General features: G+C 32.1%; 1 protein-coding gene across 1 annotated transcript in view; it reads left to right on the forward strand.

Annotated features, from left to right (window-relative positions):
- Positions 1-17,700, forward strand: part of LOC128159614 (uncharacterized) — a 57,433-nt gene that overhangs the window by 3,092 nt on the left and 36,641 nt on the right. Inside the window, exons 2-3 of the mRNA XM_052822759.1 lie at positions 7,160-7,226; positions 12,473-12,583. Of these exons, the coding sequence (XP_052678719.1) occupies positions 7,160-7,226; positions 12,473-12,583 (178 nt within the window). The remainder of the gene's footprint in view (positions 1-7,159; positions 7,227-12,472; positions 12,584-17,700) is intronic.

Genomic DNA, 17,700 nt, shown 5'->3' on the forward strand with positions numbered 1-17,700 from the left:
CAAACACAAAATCAACCATCCCAAGTCTATTCCAAGATGCATTAACCATTGATTATATGGTAATGCATGGCATTTGTCTAAAAAAAAATTAACATCTCTGTTAACTTTGAAACTTCAATTGATAACTTAAACACATGATGTTACACAATAAATGTATTAAATGGCTTATTGGATGTAAAATGTAAGACAAGCTGAGATTGATTCTTAAAAGTTTTTTTTCTGAATGCTTCATTGAATCCAAGTTAAATTTGGTCCAGAATTAAGATGCCATTTAGGACTAACAAGAGCCTTGGAAGCTAAAGGTTATAATCCTGGACATATTAAAGTACAGACTATGGTTTCTTCAACCTATGACGACATCCATTTTTGTGGGTTTGGTGAAAATCACAGTTTTAAGGATTCGTAAGTTCTTGGCCATCAACTTGAGATTAATGCTTATAGATTTAAATATCTAGAAGCTTCATTTAATTGAAATGATTTGGTCCGGAATGAATTTGAGTTGCTTTGGCATCGAGGGCATCAATTTTGTAAAAATCACAGTTTTAAGGATTGGTCAAGTCTTGGCGAATTAATTGTCCCATGTATTCAATATGTTATTAGAAATTGCACTTCAATTCATGAACATTTCATTTCATGGCTCAAGTCAACATGAAAACCACAAAGATTGGTATTCAACGAATGTGGATGAAAACACATTATTTGAGAATGAGTAAACAGTCGTACCAGCCTTGGTGCAGCACATACAAAAGTGTTTTGATAATCGTGCTGTACGATGGTTGTTAACAAAAGTTTGTGGACACTTACGTTCGATTGTGAGCAGACTAGTATTGTTTGCGTGATACCAATGAAACTTATTTCAGATTTAATCTTGACGTATTTTTAAGAAATATGTAAAGATTTGTTTTTTTAAATGCACCATAATTTACCGTTTAAGCGCATAGAAATAAATCATATTTCATATGACATCACAATAACATATGAAGGTCATTTTGTGAAAGTTTCAATTGAAGAATTTCTGACCATTTTATCACCAAATATGGATGACCAACACTTGAAAAATGAGTCAAAAACGTTAACGCCAATGGACATCATGGAGCAATGGGCCGTCATTAAATTTTGTGTGTAGGGAGGAAAATTTCCAATGGAGATCAAAGGTTCTCTCTCTCCCTCTCTCAGAGAATATTATTAACTTTAAGAACATCACCTCAGAGTCTACAGCACTCTCTCTCTCTCTCTCTCTCTGACAAAATTATTAACTTTTAGAATATCATCTCAGAGTCTACAGCATGCTTGCTCTTTCTCTTTCATTCAAAATCATAAAATCCTCCCTTTTTCTGCCAATCTTTCCTCCTCGGTACTCTTGAGCTCTCACTGTTTTTAAATGTCAATTTTGTCAGCCAGTCCAAGCTGTCTCACTTGCTTCATTAATGAGAGAAGTCGTTTACCCGGTGGGTAACACAATAGGGTTACGCAAAGTTAACTTTTTATTGCGAATAATTCAAAACCGCCTACTATCCTTGATTTTTATGTGGAACAGTCATGCAATGATGTTATTCTGTTGTGAAGATCCAGGCATTCAGACTCGATCCTTTTATTATAACATCAAGAGACTTCATTCTTGCTGGGAATAACACTTCCATCGGTAATTTTTTAGCAATAACAAAAACCAGTTCTTATACTGAACGCATGATTTTCAGGTCATCTAGCCTCATATTTGCACAGTTTCATAGTGTGAATAATACATGGTCCTTATTGACAAATTGTGTGTACAAACTAACTTTCTGCAATAATATTACAAGTACTGGAATCATTCAAATTAATTTGTGGGGGTCAGTTTTTTGGGGGTTTTTTTATGGTCAGTGGCAATGTACATTGTAATTGTGGATTTGCTTGATTGTATATACCGGTATGTATACATGTATTATGCAATAAAACTGTAATTTGTGAGATGCTACTTCTTTGTTGTCAGGGATACATTCACAAAAACTGATTGAGCCCCTGTGAAGTCGATAATCACCAATTCCAACAGTACTGTATTTGCTGAGTTGAACTGATACTTATTGTTATCATTTTTTAAGTTCACCTTGGAGTGGAAACTTATTCAATCCTTATTAAAAGATATTAATACTAATGATATGAAATTCATACAGTTTACTAGAGAGTATATGAAAACATCAAATTAGTATTGATTCATTATTAGAATGTTGATGGTATTGGACTGAATCTATAGCTGGGTACCTGCTACAATATGATTCGACCCCTGAAGTACTGTAGATGCCTTATTTTATGCAAGACAGTACTTAATTCCGCAATTTAATTGTTTTCATCAAATTGCAAAATCCCAAATTTTTTATCATAATACCTTATAGTTTACATGCGTCCAAAAATAAAATCTAAATTTTAAAATCGGCAAGATCTGCTTAGTGCAATTTTAATTCCTTGCTTATGATGAGGAATTTACAGTACTATCAAATTATGCAACTTCCAAGGGTTCTAATAATTAAATTATATCTTACGTGTAACAATTAAGATGCAAATTAACACTTGATGTCTCTAAATTTGAAACTCAATAAAAACCATGAACTATATTGGTCGATCCTTCTTTCTATTTATATGGTATATAGATTAGAGAATAATGATATAACTTGTCATATGATATTTCTTTTTGTCATTAACATCTTCACATGTCATAAAAAATGTCTCTTGATGGATCACAATTTGACTCCAGTTTTGTAAGTTTCTATATAAAACCTGAATGGCATATTAGATTTTCCGAGACAGGTTGCAATTAGCATATACATGTAGTGTACAATTTCTCTTGTACTGAAATTGTTCGTATTAAGAACCATAATAAAACTTGTCTGGGGTCCCAATTTGGTATTTTTAGATGCAGATCTGAAATATAAGCCTGGAAGGGGTAGCATTAGGTTAATTCTGAAACCAACCTGACACAATTCGTGGGCAGACAACGTGTGATGTCATTAAAATTGACTGCGATTGACACATAATTGAACCTGATTACTGCGTCAATGCATTGCTGAAAGATACCCAATTTTTAATTCCATTGAGAAAAAAAAAATTGGATTTTTATCTGCGATAGCATAGTTACGATATACTCTGTGGAAATGATGAAGCTATAAAACAGTTTTTTTTTTTGGTCTGCTTCAAGGCTAAAACTCTCTTAATGGGGACTGTGAACTGGGAGTGGAAAAATTGGGACTTATACAAAAAGAAATTAAAATTTGAAGCAGATCAAATCGGAAAAAAAATTAAAGAACATTGTAGACTAAGGTTGATCAATTAAAAAAAAAAAATTGCAAGGTTTTGAAAATGAAAGAATTCTGGAGCTTTTTAAATTGGTATGGATGTTCTCTACAGTACATGAAATAATATGATCGAAAATATTCCATTAATCAAGACATGAATAGTAATTGTCTAAAGAATATTAACTATTTCAAAGATGTTTAAAGTTGTTTAAAGTTGTTAGGTCATACCAGGGGCTTCGCTGAAAGACAAAAGTCCATTTCATGGCAGTAGATTGTGTGGCAACATGATGTAATTTGATTTTTGTTTGAAATTTTCTTCTAATCACCATGCTGTTTTGTACAGCCAGTTGCAGCATATTAACTAGACACACAGTAAAACTGAGAAGAATTCTATTGATTTTTGTAAAAGGGGCTTTTGAAAGAGTATATACTTACTCTCAAGGCTCAAGCATTAGTTTCTGTTGCCTTAAATAAAAAAAGCTTTAGTACTTAGCAACAGGTTTCAAAAGGGATTTTCAGACATTCATGAGTCATTAAAAATACTTTATTTTAAAGTCTTATAAGACATGTACTACAGCAATAGAGATTATTAAAAAGGATTAAGTTTCAGCAGCAGAACAAGCAAGGGATTGACATGATTATATTTATATGCAATATTCAAGAAATTGGTTTCTATAGCAACAGGTGAAGAAGGGATTTATTCATAGCAATAGGTTTAAAAAGAAATAAAGTTCAAATGCAACAAGTTTTATAAAGGGACTATAATTCCAAGCAAAATCAAGTTTATATGGACTATTCTGCAAACATATTACATTTGCCTTTGCATTCTATTTAGCGTTTTTGGCGGACTGCGTCTTGCGGTAAATCAAGTACATCGCTAAATGCCATACATATATGTATAAGAATAGCCACATGCAGGAATACATTAATTCAAATCCATGCCAGTTTGTTTATAAAAACTATTTTCCGCCAAATAATGTACACACCAAATAAAATATGTTTACAGTAACTATGAAGTTGTGTTTTATACAGTTCTAGCAACAGGCCGGGCTATAAAAATCAAGGACTTTAATTAGCTTCATGAAAAAATCTTAAAATTAGGAATCAAATTGCTGAGTGCATTTAAATTATGGTTAAAAATTAACTTGAATTACTCTTTGCTTAAAGATAAAAATCAAACATGCCAGGAGAGCTGGTATTTTAGACAAGGAATCACTGCAAAGGGCAGGGATAATTATGAGGATGAAACTATAGTATTAAAAAAACTTATAGATTGAAAGTTTATCTAATATACAGCCAGGTAATAATATGAGTTTGAAGATTGATATCTTACAATGAGAATATATATGGGCCTATAGATATATCCATCAATTGTTGTTAGAAAAATGGTAATTTTTTTGTAGCTTGATGAATTCATCAAAAGCACAGATGGAGAGAACAGCCAAGAACTAGTAACCCTATGGGTCTTTTGAATAATCAAAGAACTGAATGTACTGATAGGCAGTTACAGTGTATTAGACTTAATGTTATAAAATTGCTTTCAGTATAGAATTGTCTTTGTTAAAAGTTATTGGTGTTACCAAATTAGAAATAAATCAATAAATGACATTTACTGTTTGTATAAATTATGGGTAATCTGCTGAGTTACCTTTTTAATTAAACAGGATGTATGATTTGATCATTAATTTTGGTCAAATTTTGGTCAAATCAATGATTTTTATAAAAAACAAAATACTACAGTATGATGCAATTATATATTTGCACAAAATGGCAGTGTGTTCGAATACAGTATTTAGTCAAACTTTAAACTCTAGTTTGCATAATATTCTTGATACCCAGGAACTAAAACTTACCTAATACTTTGTAAGATGACCTTTCAGCCAAATTACACTTTGTGATTGTCAGGGGATGGTGTTTTATAAGCTCTGTACATGCTAAGATGTGATAGATGTCCATACATGCTGTAACTCTTGGAACTATAAGCGTGATCGTCATTGTTTTCAATACATCCAACATATGCCTGTAGGTTTCCTTTTTAGTAACAGCCAAAGATTTTCAATTATGTTTAAGTCAGAATTTTGTACAGGCTAGCTCATGGTTGTTATTCCTTTTTGTATGGATAAAATCTTGTGTTAAGGAGGTATTGTGTACGATCGCATTGTCATCCTGAAAGATTTACTGTTCGTTGGGAAAATGTCAGACTTATTTGACGTGATCTTTGTTTGTATTGTTCAAAAGTTGTCTTTTCAAAACCATTTGACTGAAAAAAACTCAAACTTGTGTGGACACAGCCTCAGGTAGTGTACAGTCAAGTTTGTTCAAATTATGGTCCCATGGGTAGGGTGGGGCCACAATGAGGGAGCAAATTTTTGCATAGGAATATTTTATATACAGAGAAAATCTTTAAAATCCTCTTCTCATAATCATTTGGCCAGAAAAGCTCAAACTTGTGTTGAACCATCCTCGGATAGTGTAGATTCAAGTTATTTCAATTCAAGATCCCTGGTTGTAGGGTGGGGTTGAATTTATAAATAGGAATTTATGGAAAAAAACCTTTAAAAATCTTCGACTTAAAAACCATTTGGCTAGAAAAGCTCAAACTTGTGTGGATGCATCCTCAGGTAGACAATTGGTAGAGTAGATTTAAGTTTGTTCAAATCATTATATCCCCAGGGGTGGGGTGGAGCCACTATTGGGAAATGAAATTTTACATAGGAATTTATAGAGAAAATTTTCAAAAATGTTTTTCTAAAAAAAACAATTGGTCAGAAAAGCTTAAACTTGTATTGAAGCATCCTCAGATAGTGTAGATTCATGTTTTTTTCAAATCAAGATCTCTGGATGTAGGTTTCATAGTTAGACATAAAGATAAATCATGAACAACCTCATGTCATGCAGATTCAAGTTTGTTTTAACTAAAGTTATGATCCCTAGGGGTGAGGGAAGATGTATAAAAAATTCACTAAACATCTGCTGGCAAGCATTCAACCATTATAGATGAAACTAAATGTGTGAAAGCACATGTTGTGTAGATATAGGTAATTGATCAAATAATGATTTCCTGGAAAAAAATAAGTCTACAAGGAGGAGGATTAAAATTTCAGAGAAAAATCATCTCACAAATACTTAAGCAACAAAAGTGGTTAAATATTTACCATAGAAATATGTGGATGAAAATCAGAAGATTTTTAAAAAATTCAAATTTGTATATATATGATACTGCAATCATAATTGATTGGTTAATGTAGCCCAGGTGAGCACTGTGGCCCCTGGGCCTCTTGTCTTGGATTTTGTATATGTCATAATGTCACGCATTTACATATTAAGCATCTTCAGTAAATCATCAATCTAATTAAAATTTAAGAACTTCCATCCGCTCCCCGGTTTTTGATATGTCACGTGGAAGATCTAATAAAACGGGGGAGCGGATGGAAGTTCTAATTTTAATTAGATTGAGTAAATCATTTTATTTAGAAAATGATCCTTTTTGTGTTATAATTCTAAATCATACACTCATTTGAATCCATGAAATATCATTAAACTGTATCATTATGTTTTTACCGTAATACACCTTTCATTCATCACCAAGTATTGCTTGCTTTATTTTTTATTGTTAATTAAATGACATGGTATCACATACTGTGGTTTCATTAATATTCAAGGGCATCAATTTTCGTGGATAAAGTGAAAATGATTTCACAGTTTCAAGGATACGTTATTAAGTTCATGGCCAGTGACCCTACCAATACAAAATGTTAATAGAAATTGCACTTCAATGAACATTTAATTTCATGGATCAACTTAACAAAATCTGTGAAAATTGGTATTCAACAAATATTGATGAAACCACAGTAATTAATTTTACAACCCTCTCTGTTATTGATTTCTTGCAGAACGATGTCAGATGTCGTATGCAGCAGATGAATTTTAATTGTTTCCCAGGATACGACAAGGACATCTGTAAGTTCATGTTTAATAATTTTATTTTTTGATAATTACCTCTGGGTATCATTTCTATGTTACAATACTAAAATTATGACAAATAAACCTGTTGTTTTATCTACGCGTCGAAGTTCACCATGAAATGATTTCTGTTTTATTTTTCCCATGGTGGTAAATTTTAAAAGTAGTCTTGCATTTAAACTTTTCACAATCATATTTGATTTCACTGACATTTTATGTTGAAATTTTTCTTGCATTATCTGAATCACAATGTTGAATTATTAAAACTCTAAAATTCAAAATTCTTAACCTAGCTGCTAATATACAACAATTTCCATCTGCGTAAATCGACTAATCAATTCTTTCTTCAGTGTATTAATTAAAACACCTATGTTGCTACCTCTAATGATACAGAATCCACCAATATTATAAATTAAGTTGCAATTATATGTGGTCATAACCCTGACCATTATTAATGATAAAATTTTATTATGGACGGTTATGTAGTTCGTTAAAATTATATCATTAACCGTCAGATGTCTGAACGCTAGTGTAACTTTATATCATTGGTTAGTGTATCACTATTAGAGATTACCATATGACAAAATTAAATCCTAACGAAATTTTATGTGGTTTAAAAACAATGAAATTTCAACCCAATGAATATATGTGCTTTGATCTACAAGCACTGTAAAAGACGCTTATAACAAAGTGCCAGGGACGGACAATTTTGATTTGTTATTAGGGCAGTTTGTTATATCCATCAAATTTACAACATGTAATAAATTCACAGGAAATGAAAATCACATTGTTGTAAGTGTCAATTCATTATAAGCATGTTGAACTTCACTATAACCATGTTTTACTGTAGATGAAAATATAATTGATTCCTTTTTTCAATTCAGTTTGTTTATTACAAGAACATAAGTATTAATTAATATTATATCTGATATATGAAAAATTTAGTGCCAGGAAATGCGCTTACAGAGAAAATATTCATAGGAAAACACTTTGCACTTCAATAAAATCGAACAATTGTTGATCTAAAAAATTTTAAGGAAGGGAAGAATTCTTCATGAATGAGCCATCATAATATTTAAGTGTTTGAAAACATGCAGCTGCCCAAAGTGCATGCTCATGAATTTTAATGCAATATTTAACTTAGAAAAGTGCTCGAAAATAACTGTTAAGTTTTTGAAAATTACAAAGATTTTTTATTGACTATTGGTTGAATTATTATACCCCCGCTCCGAAGGAGAGGGAGTATACTGTTTTACCCTTGTGTGTCTGTCTGTCTGTCCGTCCGTCCGTCCGTCTGTCTGTCCGTCCGTAAAAAAAAATTTCTGTCGCATTTATCTCAACAACTATTTATCGCAGATGCTTGAAATTTTTACACAGTGTTTGTTAAGGCATGCCATATCGTGGGATGTATTTTTGTACGGATTGGACGTCAACTTCCTGTTAAATGACGACTTTGCTTATTTTTTAACCAAAATTTTCAAACAAATTTTCGTTAAAGATTTCTCAGCAACTATTTATCGCAGATGCTTGAAATTTTACACAATATTTGTATAGGCATGCCATATCGTGGGACATATTTATGTACCAATCGGAAGTCAGCTTTCTGTTAAATAATGGCTTTGTTTATTTTTTAGCCAAAATTTTCAAACAAATTTTCGTCAAAGATTTCTCAGCAACTATTTATCGCAGATGCTTGAAATTTTAACACACTATTTGTTTAGGCATGCCATATTGTGGGATATATTTCTGTACCAATCGGATGCCAGCTTTCTGTTAAATGTCGACTTTGCTTATTTTGCATATTCATATCAGAGCGGGGGTATCACTAGTGAGCATTGGCTCACAGATTTCTTGTTCATTCTAATGAAAGTACCACTTGATCAAGAGTTAGCTATGCATGCATTCAATTTTGTTGGAGTGAAATTTCTTAAATATGATATCATAAGAGATAAATGAATGTAAAATTTACAAAATTACTTAACTTTGCACATATTTTTTTATATTACCATGAATGAGCCTATGTCATATAATGAGAAAATGTTCTATTATAGAAGAGGAGGAATGTCCGGAGTTATACTCAAGCTCAAGACCCTTAAAAAACCATTTAATGGTCTACCAATACTAAGCTAAGCCGTGAATGAGTTCAGATTTTGAACCTTATACTTGTGGTCATTCCTCTTCTTTAATTACATTGGTGCCCCGCCAGTTTGTGAAGTTTTGAGTTTTTTATTCAAACAATAAAATGCTTTCTTTGGTGATTCATCCTGGATGTGAAGGTAGCAACATTGCAGGAAAGATACACAACCCACGTTAACGGGCTATGTGAATTTTTCCTGCTATGATTGCTACCTTCATAACCCGCATGAATTATCAAAAAAAGCATTTTATTGTTTATATTATCATCTTTCTTTTAACTAATTAATAAATTGATTATGAAAAGTTAGCAAAAATTATTAAATTACTATTAACGTACATTAATACATTAGCTAAGAGAATCAGCCAAATTGTTTCCTGTGAGACTTTGAGTCTGGCTTCATCAAGATTATTTCCAGGAGTCCGTGATTTTACTTATATTGTAGGTCACTGTAGTTTAAGACCAAATGATATACAGGGCGTGTCAATTTCGCTTTTGTCAGTTTCAGCCGCTGTAGATTTCGACCAATCCATAAACAGGGCATGTAGATTTCAGTCTGGCTGTTTCTATACAGCTATGAATCAACTTTAACTTTCCATAAGAAATAGAGGAGATTATACTTGGTAGATGTAAATATATAATAATGATTAATTCACTGAAATCAGACTTAAAAAGAAGTTGTTAATTCAGTGCATGGTTACATGAAATTTAGATCTGACTGATGTTTTAGGTAAAAGTGCAATGCCTATATAGATTCAGTTTTAATGGTGTATGAATTAGCCTGTTGCTGCATTATTTAACTTTAAAAAACCCCAGATCAAATCACAATTACACCTTACAACATACAGACACCAGCCCCCACGTTTTCTGGTGCATTCATTGCAAAAACTGAATATGAATTACATAATGTCTTTTACTGTTGATTTGTCATTTGGCAAAAATTTTATAGAACAGATCAGTACATAAATTATACAGTTGTAAATAAATGTGTTCATTCAAATTGAATGATTTGACTGATGACATATGGATGCATTGTGGGAGAAAGGGTTAGGGTGGGACAAATTGATGGCATTATTCTGAAGAATCTCGAAAGCTGTAATTTAATCAACAATATTTTGTCTGCATATTTGACATCGAACAGGAAAGGAAGAATAAGCAATGAGTACAATGAAAATATAGGGAAAGACTGGGATTTGAACCAGGGACACCTTCAACTCTTGCCAGGAGCTCTACCACTGAGCTACCCAGGCCAATATCCACGGTCCATATAGTCCCTACTACTACATTCCTCCCTCCTTAAATAATCAGTTTGCTCTTAAAGATCACACCAGGTTCTTCACCTTGCAGGAATTAACCTGTTATTTCCAGGGGTTGTCATGGCACCAAAGGAAAGGAGGAATGAGCTGTATTTATACATTGCCTATTGCTTATATAATAAAACATGGTCTTAAGTTATAACAGAAGTTTGGGTGAGAATGAGGTGAATTCACCATGTACACTCTGAGTACATGTTTTATTCAATCTGACTGCAGTCAAACAAATTGCCTATAAATCAGTTTGTCTGGACACCCTTCACACATTCAAGTCCACGCAGTTACTATAACCTTTAAAAAGAGGTCACATAAGAGCTAGCTAGAAGTGCATTTATACCACAAAGGTTGATCAAGGCCTTAGAGATCATAGTCATGACCCAAGGTCATTGAACCTATAAGTCAAAGTAAAATAATTATGGCATCATTAAGTTGTTCCTTTTGTGTCTTTAAAGGTCATTAAACTGGTCAAGGTAAATTAACCCTTTTGTGTTATCCAAGGTCATTTTACCCAATATAAATCAAGTGAAGTCTCTGCTTTTGTTTCATCCAAGGACATCCTAGTTCAAGGTTAAAAACGATCCTCAACAAGTCCTTTCCACTTTGTGTCACCCAAGCTTCTTGGACATCAGGTTTAAGGTGTCAATCATCAACATTAGTCTTTGAACCTGTAACTTTTTGAAGAAGAAACCTGAGATTTTTGTTCTAATGGGTCATGTCTGATAACCTTGACACGAGGTCGTTTGCCAGGGCATGGCAAATTAACTTATACTAAGTGATAAATAATACAACTTGTTCAGGTCAAGTCATAGTCAATTTTATTTGATGTTATTACATGTACTAATTTATAATATTAAAAAAAGATCTAGTTTCCTATGACTCAAATTTTATCTTCTTTTTCTCTGACATTTAAGGATTCATTCCATACAAAAGGAAACTTATCTATGCATCTTTTTTTTTTTATTTGACACTGTGAGAAAACTAATCAATTATGCATGCTTAAAAAACTTGAAATTCTATATCTTTTTTTTTTAATCTGACATTGAACTTTTGGTCTGCTTTTGTCATTCAAATCCCCAGTTGGAGCTTAAACAGGGATTAAGATAAAATTCCATGAAAGCAAAAAAATGCAAGATTGCAACATAAATGTACAGCATTCATTGCGTAATCTGTGTCACGGGCTCTATTAAAACAAGCATAACAAGCCATTAAATCTTCGTATCGCCTATGTAATATTGAACGGCATTATAATTTCAAGGTCACTCAGTAGATGACTGGATAATATTTTTTTTGGCTATACAGCTTAAATTAAAAAAAAAAAATCAAAAAGTACATTCAATTGTGATAACTCCTCTCTGCTTAAAATACTGCATGCATGTATGCACATGACAGATGAAATCTTTAATGTTTTTGATAAACAGGATGTTTCTAGTAAATACTAAATTAAATGTGACTTTATTATCCCATTGATGCATAAAAATTCAAGAGTTAATTAGTACATGTATCTGACATTGTTTGTAAAATTTTTAATTGGCAGAGGTCATTTCAGAATTTGAACAAATTGTAAGGTATAATGGTATATATAATTCAAGTTGAATATTTATTAATAAGAAATCTTGAATAAAAAAAAGTCAACCCAATTCTATTAAGAGAAACAAATTGTTATCTTGTCTTTTCTTAATCATAGATATTGGCTGAAGAATGTTTAGTTTAATACATAGATTTATTTACCTACTAAGTCTATAAAAATAAACTTGAAACTAACATTTTTTCATATTGTCGTATTCTTGCTTACTTAGGGAAGAGTCAGAAATGGCCAGGCTCTGCTCGAGATCTCCGAGCTCAGGTGAACCGCAAGGAGAATGGAAAATTGATGGTGGCAGACTTTCGATGGAAACCCCCACATGACTGTAAGTTAGCACCACATGACTGTATATTACCACCACATGCCTGTAAGTTACCACCGCATGATTGTAAGTTAGCACCACTGATCTATTCAATAGACTGAAAAATCGGCATAATAGAGTGACAATGAAAATATACGGCTGGACTACGAATCGAACTAGGGACCTTGCCTCAAAGACGATTAATTGACTAGACTCTGAGATAACACATGTTCTTGAGTGACTGGGACCATAAATTTACTTTGAAATAAGTGGGTATTTAAGATTTCCGTGTTCAACATAGCATGGTTTTTTTAATAACATATATGTACAAATGGCCAGGATCAGATTGACAGACATACATCTAGATATGTGTGGTATTTGAGATATTGATGTTCGAGATACTAAAGTGAAACTGAATGATTAAGTAGTTAGACAAAATGTAGACTGTCTGAGTTTATTGACCTTAGTCAATGAGGTATATTTGATTTTGATCATGAAAAAGGAATCAAAAATTAATGGCTTCCACAGGTTATCATATGACATCTTATTAATGCATTGGTTTTTTTTTCTGGGGTTACAAAGTAATAGATATGGTTTCACTATTTACGGTACATATAGCCTTGACAAGTTCAGGGGTTTTTAAGGTCAGATGCAGTTTTATCTTCCATGTCTAATTACCAATTTTTCCTCTCTTTTTTTATCCCCACACTGTAAAGATTTCAACAGTGTAATTCCAGAACAATATATATTTATTTCATTAAACATGTTTTCCAAAGGAAAAATATGGTTATTGAAATGGTACTGAAAATGGGGGGAGGGTGGTCAGGCAGCTGCCAAAAGGATACCAATATTGTACGGATAACTCCTCCTACAGTTTTTAAGACGGGAAGTTAATGTTTTGCAGATCAATTGTATATATATCAGGGATGTGCATATTACTTGAATTTTGATTTTTGGTAACTGGGTCCTCCATGTTTTCACTGGATAGATAGTGTTTATCAATCCAGTGTTGAAATTTAGGATTATGGATGCAGTTCACATAAATTAAAGGATTATGGTCATGCAGTCCACATTACAGAAAACTATAGTTGGTTTGCTGTCACATTGACAGCTTTTCACTTGTTTGGATATTAACTATATTCTCAATTGAAAATATATATTTGATGACTAAATTTACTTTGCTTGCTAATTTTGATAAGGAAAATATAAATATATTTTAACACCATAAACAGAATTCAATGCAAATAAATAAGAATATTAATTTTCATGGATATTGATCTAAAATTGAGAAATGACTCTAAATGTTTGTCCTCAGTTGCTTTATACTTTTGCATGAATAGGAGTTTATCCTGGGATTAAACCATGTAAATCACTAATGCAGCTGTTGCTGCAAATACGAATGACTTTAGACAACAAATACATCTAATGATTTCAAAAATGATTGATATACATTTTAAATCTGGCTTTCATCTGTAAACACCTGAAAAAAATATATCAGAAAAAGAACATCATTTGAAAGCACTCAGATTACCAGGTAAGACATTATTTTAAGGTCATCCGAGTCCTTTTATCGTTGCACCTTGTCTATTGTTGGCGGCTGGGGGATGTGCTTTGTCCATCATCTATAGAGAATATTACATTTTTTATTTTTGTGATTTTCTTAAAAATTCAACAAGGACATAATCGTAATTGTTATCAATTTAAGTCACCTGAGTCACTCGATCATAAATGAGTTAAAAAAAAAGATTTCTCTCAACAAAGGCCGTATATATGAGTTGTGAAGCGAGCTAAATAACATGTTAATTAACATGTTAATTAATAATCGGCTGTTCCATGTAAGTTTCATGTCCCTGACTAAGATTTGAGAGTTTTTTTTAAAACTAAATTAATTGGATATACATTGAATTTTTTTTTAGGTAATACTATATTTAAGGGTTCAAAGGATGTGTGAAATTATATATTTACCAACTTAATACTGCTAGTACCTGGCGCGAACATTAATTTTATATCATTATTACTTTCATAAATTAGTTACCACATAGCTTATATAATTTTCCATACCTGCTTGTAAAATTTGTATACTTGAAACATCTAACATTTGTTAGATCAGGTACATGTAAAATAGGATCAGTAAATGTGGAATTATTATATTGCACAAGATAATAGAGGACCATTTGAAAACAAAACTGGTCTTTTAGCTGTAAAACATTGACAGAATTCATTTTTCTTGGGCGTTTCTCTGTTGCTGCAGCAATTATTGTGTGCAGATAGTACGCGACTGCTTTTGCTATTGACCATTAACTTCATTTGTAACCATGTAAAATTGGTTATTTTGTAGTTAACTTAACCCCCTGAAACCACTGCTTTGATTTTTATGAGTTTCCAGAACTTACATCATGCTTTTTCATTTAATTTTCGTTACTCCATTTAGATGGGTTTTTTTTTATTTTACCCCATTTCACTACACCCACCAAAGTTGCAGATAATAATGCGAGCAATAACCTATGAAAAAGATCAAATTTATCTCTTTGATTGTTGTGCTCTTGAAAAGTATCTTGTTTCAAGTTAATTCTTTTGATTTTTTTTTTTTTTTTAGCTTTGATCAGTCTTAAGAATCATGCAGTCTCTCAACAGTCTTAAGAATCATGCAGTCTCTCAAATGAACGCAGAAAGAATAGGTTTTAATGTCACGTGTATGTCGTTTATGCAGCAGTTGTACAGCTAAAATGTGTTTTTAGATCAGAAAAAAATCCATACTTTTACTAAACAAATGATTGGTTCCCTGCAACTTCTTGATGCAGTAGTAATAAAAAAGAAACAAATTGAGAAAAAACGATGTACGGTAATGCATATCTTGGATGTTGTTATCCAGAAAAATTAAAGATGTCAATCAGTAACCTTCAGTTTGTTTTTCAGTGACATTTAAGTCATTTTTCAATCACCTTGAAGTTTTTGTAATGTCAATCACGAGTCCTTTAACGTTTTAGTTTGAGTTTCAATATGATCTGTCATAATGAAAAATTCATAAATGGCTTGTGGTTTATTAAGTACCGTATAACTGGATTTTTCTACGGGGTGCTATTTTTTGCGAAATTCTGCGATCAAGTCTTAATCACAAAAAATTAAATCGCAAAAAAATCGTCATAAAATATCCCCATAAAAATACCCCATGTGAGGCCTCTTCATAGAGTCCGAATTCACGCTTCGTTGCGTAATACAGGTATCAATAATTGGTCAGTGAATACCCCGTAGTTAGCGGTCACTTCACGCTTTGCCTGCAAAATGGCGCTGTTGAAATATTTGAAGCCTTTAAGTAAGTTTCCTGACCCTACCGGACCTTTAAGTGAATTAATGTCGCCTAGAAAAATTACTGAATGTAATGAGAAAGTGGTCGATGTTCTTGATACACCAAAAACTCCGAGAGGAAAGTGCATGACTTTTTCACCGAGCGAGAGAACTGAGATAGGACACTACGCCTGTGTACATGGACCTTCGTCGACCATTAAACGTTTTCAGACAAAGTTTCCAGGACTACGTGAAAGTACTGTAAGAAATTTACGTGATAAATACAACAAGGAGCTCAAATCTTGAAAACGTAAACTTGATTTTTCAGACCGCGAGAACTGTGAAATTTCTGAATTGAATCCGTGCAAGCGGGGTAAAAAAGTTTTACTCGGTAACGAACTGGATTCCGACGTGCAAACTTACATTGAATTTCGTTCATTAAGGAAATCAGGGGCAGTTATTAACACAGCAATCTGCATTGCCGTTGTGGAGGGAATTGTCCGTGCCCATGACGAGCAGCTACTATCTTGTAATGGCGGACCTATTACGTTGAAAAAAAGCTAATAGTAATAAAATTCAATAAAAATAGACTTTAGTGTCAAAGTGAAATCGCAAAAATTAAAATCGCCAAAAATAAATATACCTATTTCAGAATCAAATCGCAAAAATTTTCACCCGCATTAAAAACCAGTTATACGGTAACTATGTAACATTTTTATTGACTTTTGTATCTCATTTAGTGATTTTTAACACCCTACAAATTAATATTTCATTGAAATTAGGGATGTCAAGTTGAAAGCCAGCTGTATTATGTTTTTTTCTCTCCTGTTTTCTGTGTTTTTCATAGGAATTTTCTCACACTTGACATATCACTCAAAGAACTTAATTTACACTCATGACCAAATTAATATAAGAACATGTATCAATTTCTAAGTACAGTCAAACTTTGTTATCTTGAACTTAGATGGGACTGCTTAAAATTGTTGGGAAATCAAGGGTTAAATATTTAAAGTATAAGTGCATGGTTGGTACATACAAATTACTTCAACATTATATCCATATTAGATATCGGTGTTAAAGATACCAAAGATTAAAAACTGTATTAATCAAAATTTAAGTAGGAATTGTTCACTTGACCAAATTAATATTAGTCTTAATCAACTAATAAGATGTTATTCAGATTCCGTTAAAGTCATTTAATTGACAGAACTTTGACTGGTTTTTAAGGTTTTATTTTAGTGCCAGGTGAATTCAAATGATATCTTCTAATGTACATTTAAAAATTGTCATAATTTAATATATTCATTTGATACATATATTAAAAATTTCAGTTCTGAATTATAGAAAATGTAAAACTCAGGTTAATTATCATTCAGAAATCTTGACTTTAATATTTTATTACAGAAAAGTTGTTTTTCAGTATAACCTAAGTTGTTTTTGAGTACTCGAGGCTGCTGCATGATGCAGTTTCCTGTGAGACTGAGTGAGACAGTTGGTTAACGATCAAAATATAATGACAGTAATTTATCTCTCTAAATACAAACAACTTTGAGTTGTTGTACCATCATGCATGCAGATTAAACAAGTTATTATTGTCAAATGACCATATATTGAACTTTAAAATTTAAGGTATAATTAATTTATCATAATAATAAATGTTGATTGGCGTAATAATTACGTATTAAATCAAAGTACCGCTTATGAAATATTTTTTGGCAAAAAATAGAAACTTTTTTTTTAATATGGAAAGTTTTATTTTTTACTCGTTTTTAATTAGTTAAACTTCATGCAAGTTTGAAACAAACTTTTTTTTAAGAATGGCCTTAACATTAATATCTTTTTATGGAGGAGATAAG

Source organism: Crassostrea angulata, chromosome 8 (assembly GCF_025612915.1).
Source record: "Crassostrea angulata isolate pt1a10 chromosome 8, ASM2561291v2, whole genome shotgun sequence".
Lineage (NCBI taxonomy): Eukaryota > Metazoa > Mollusca > Bivalvia > Ostreida > Ostreidae > Magallana > Magallana angulata.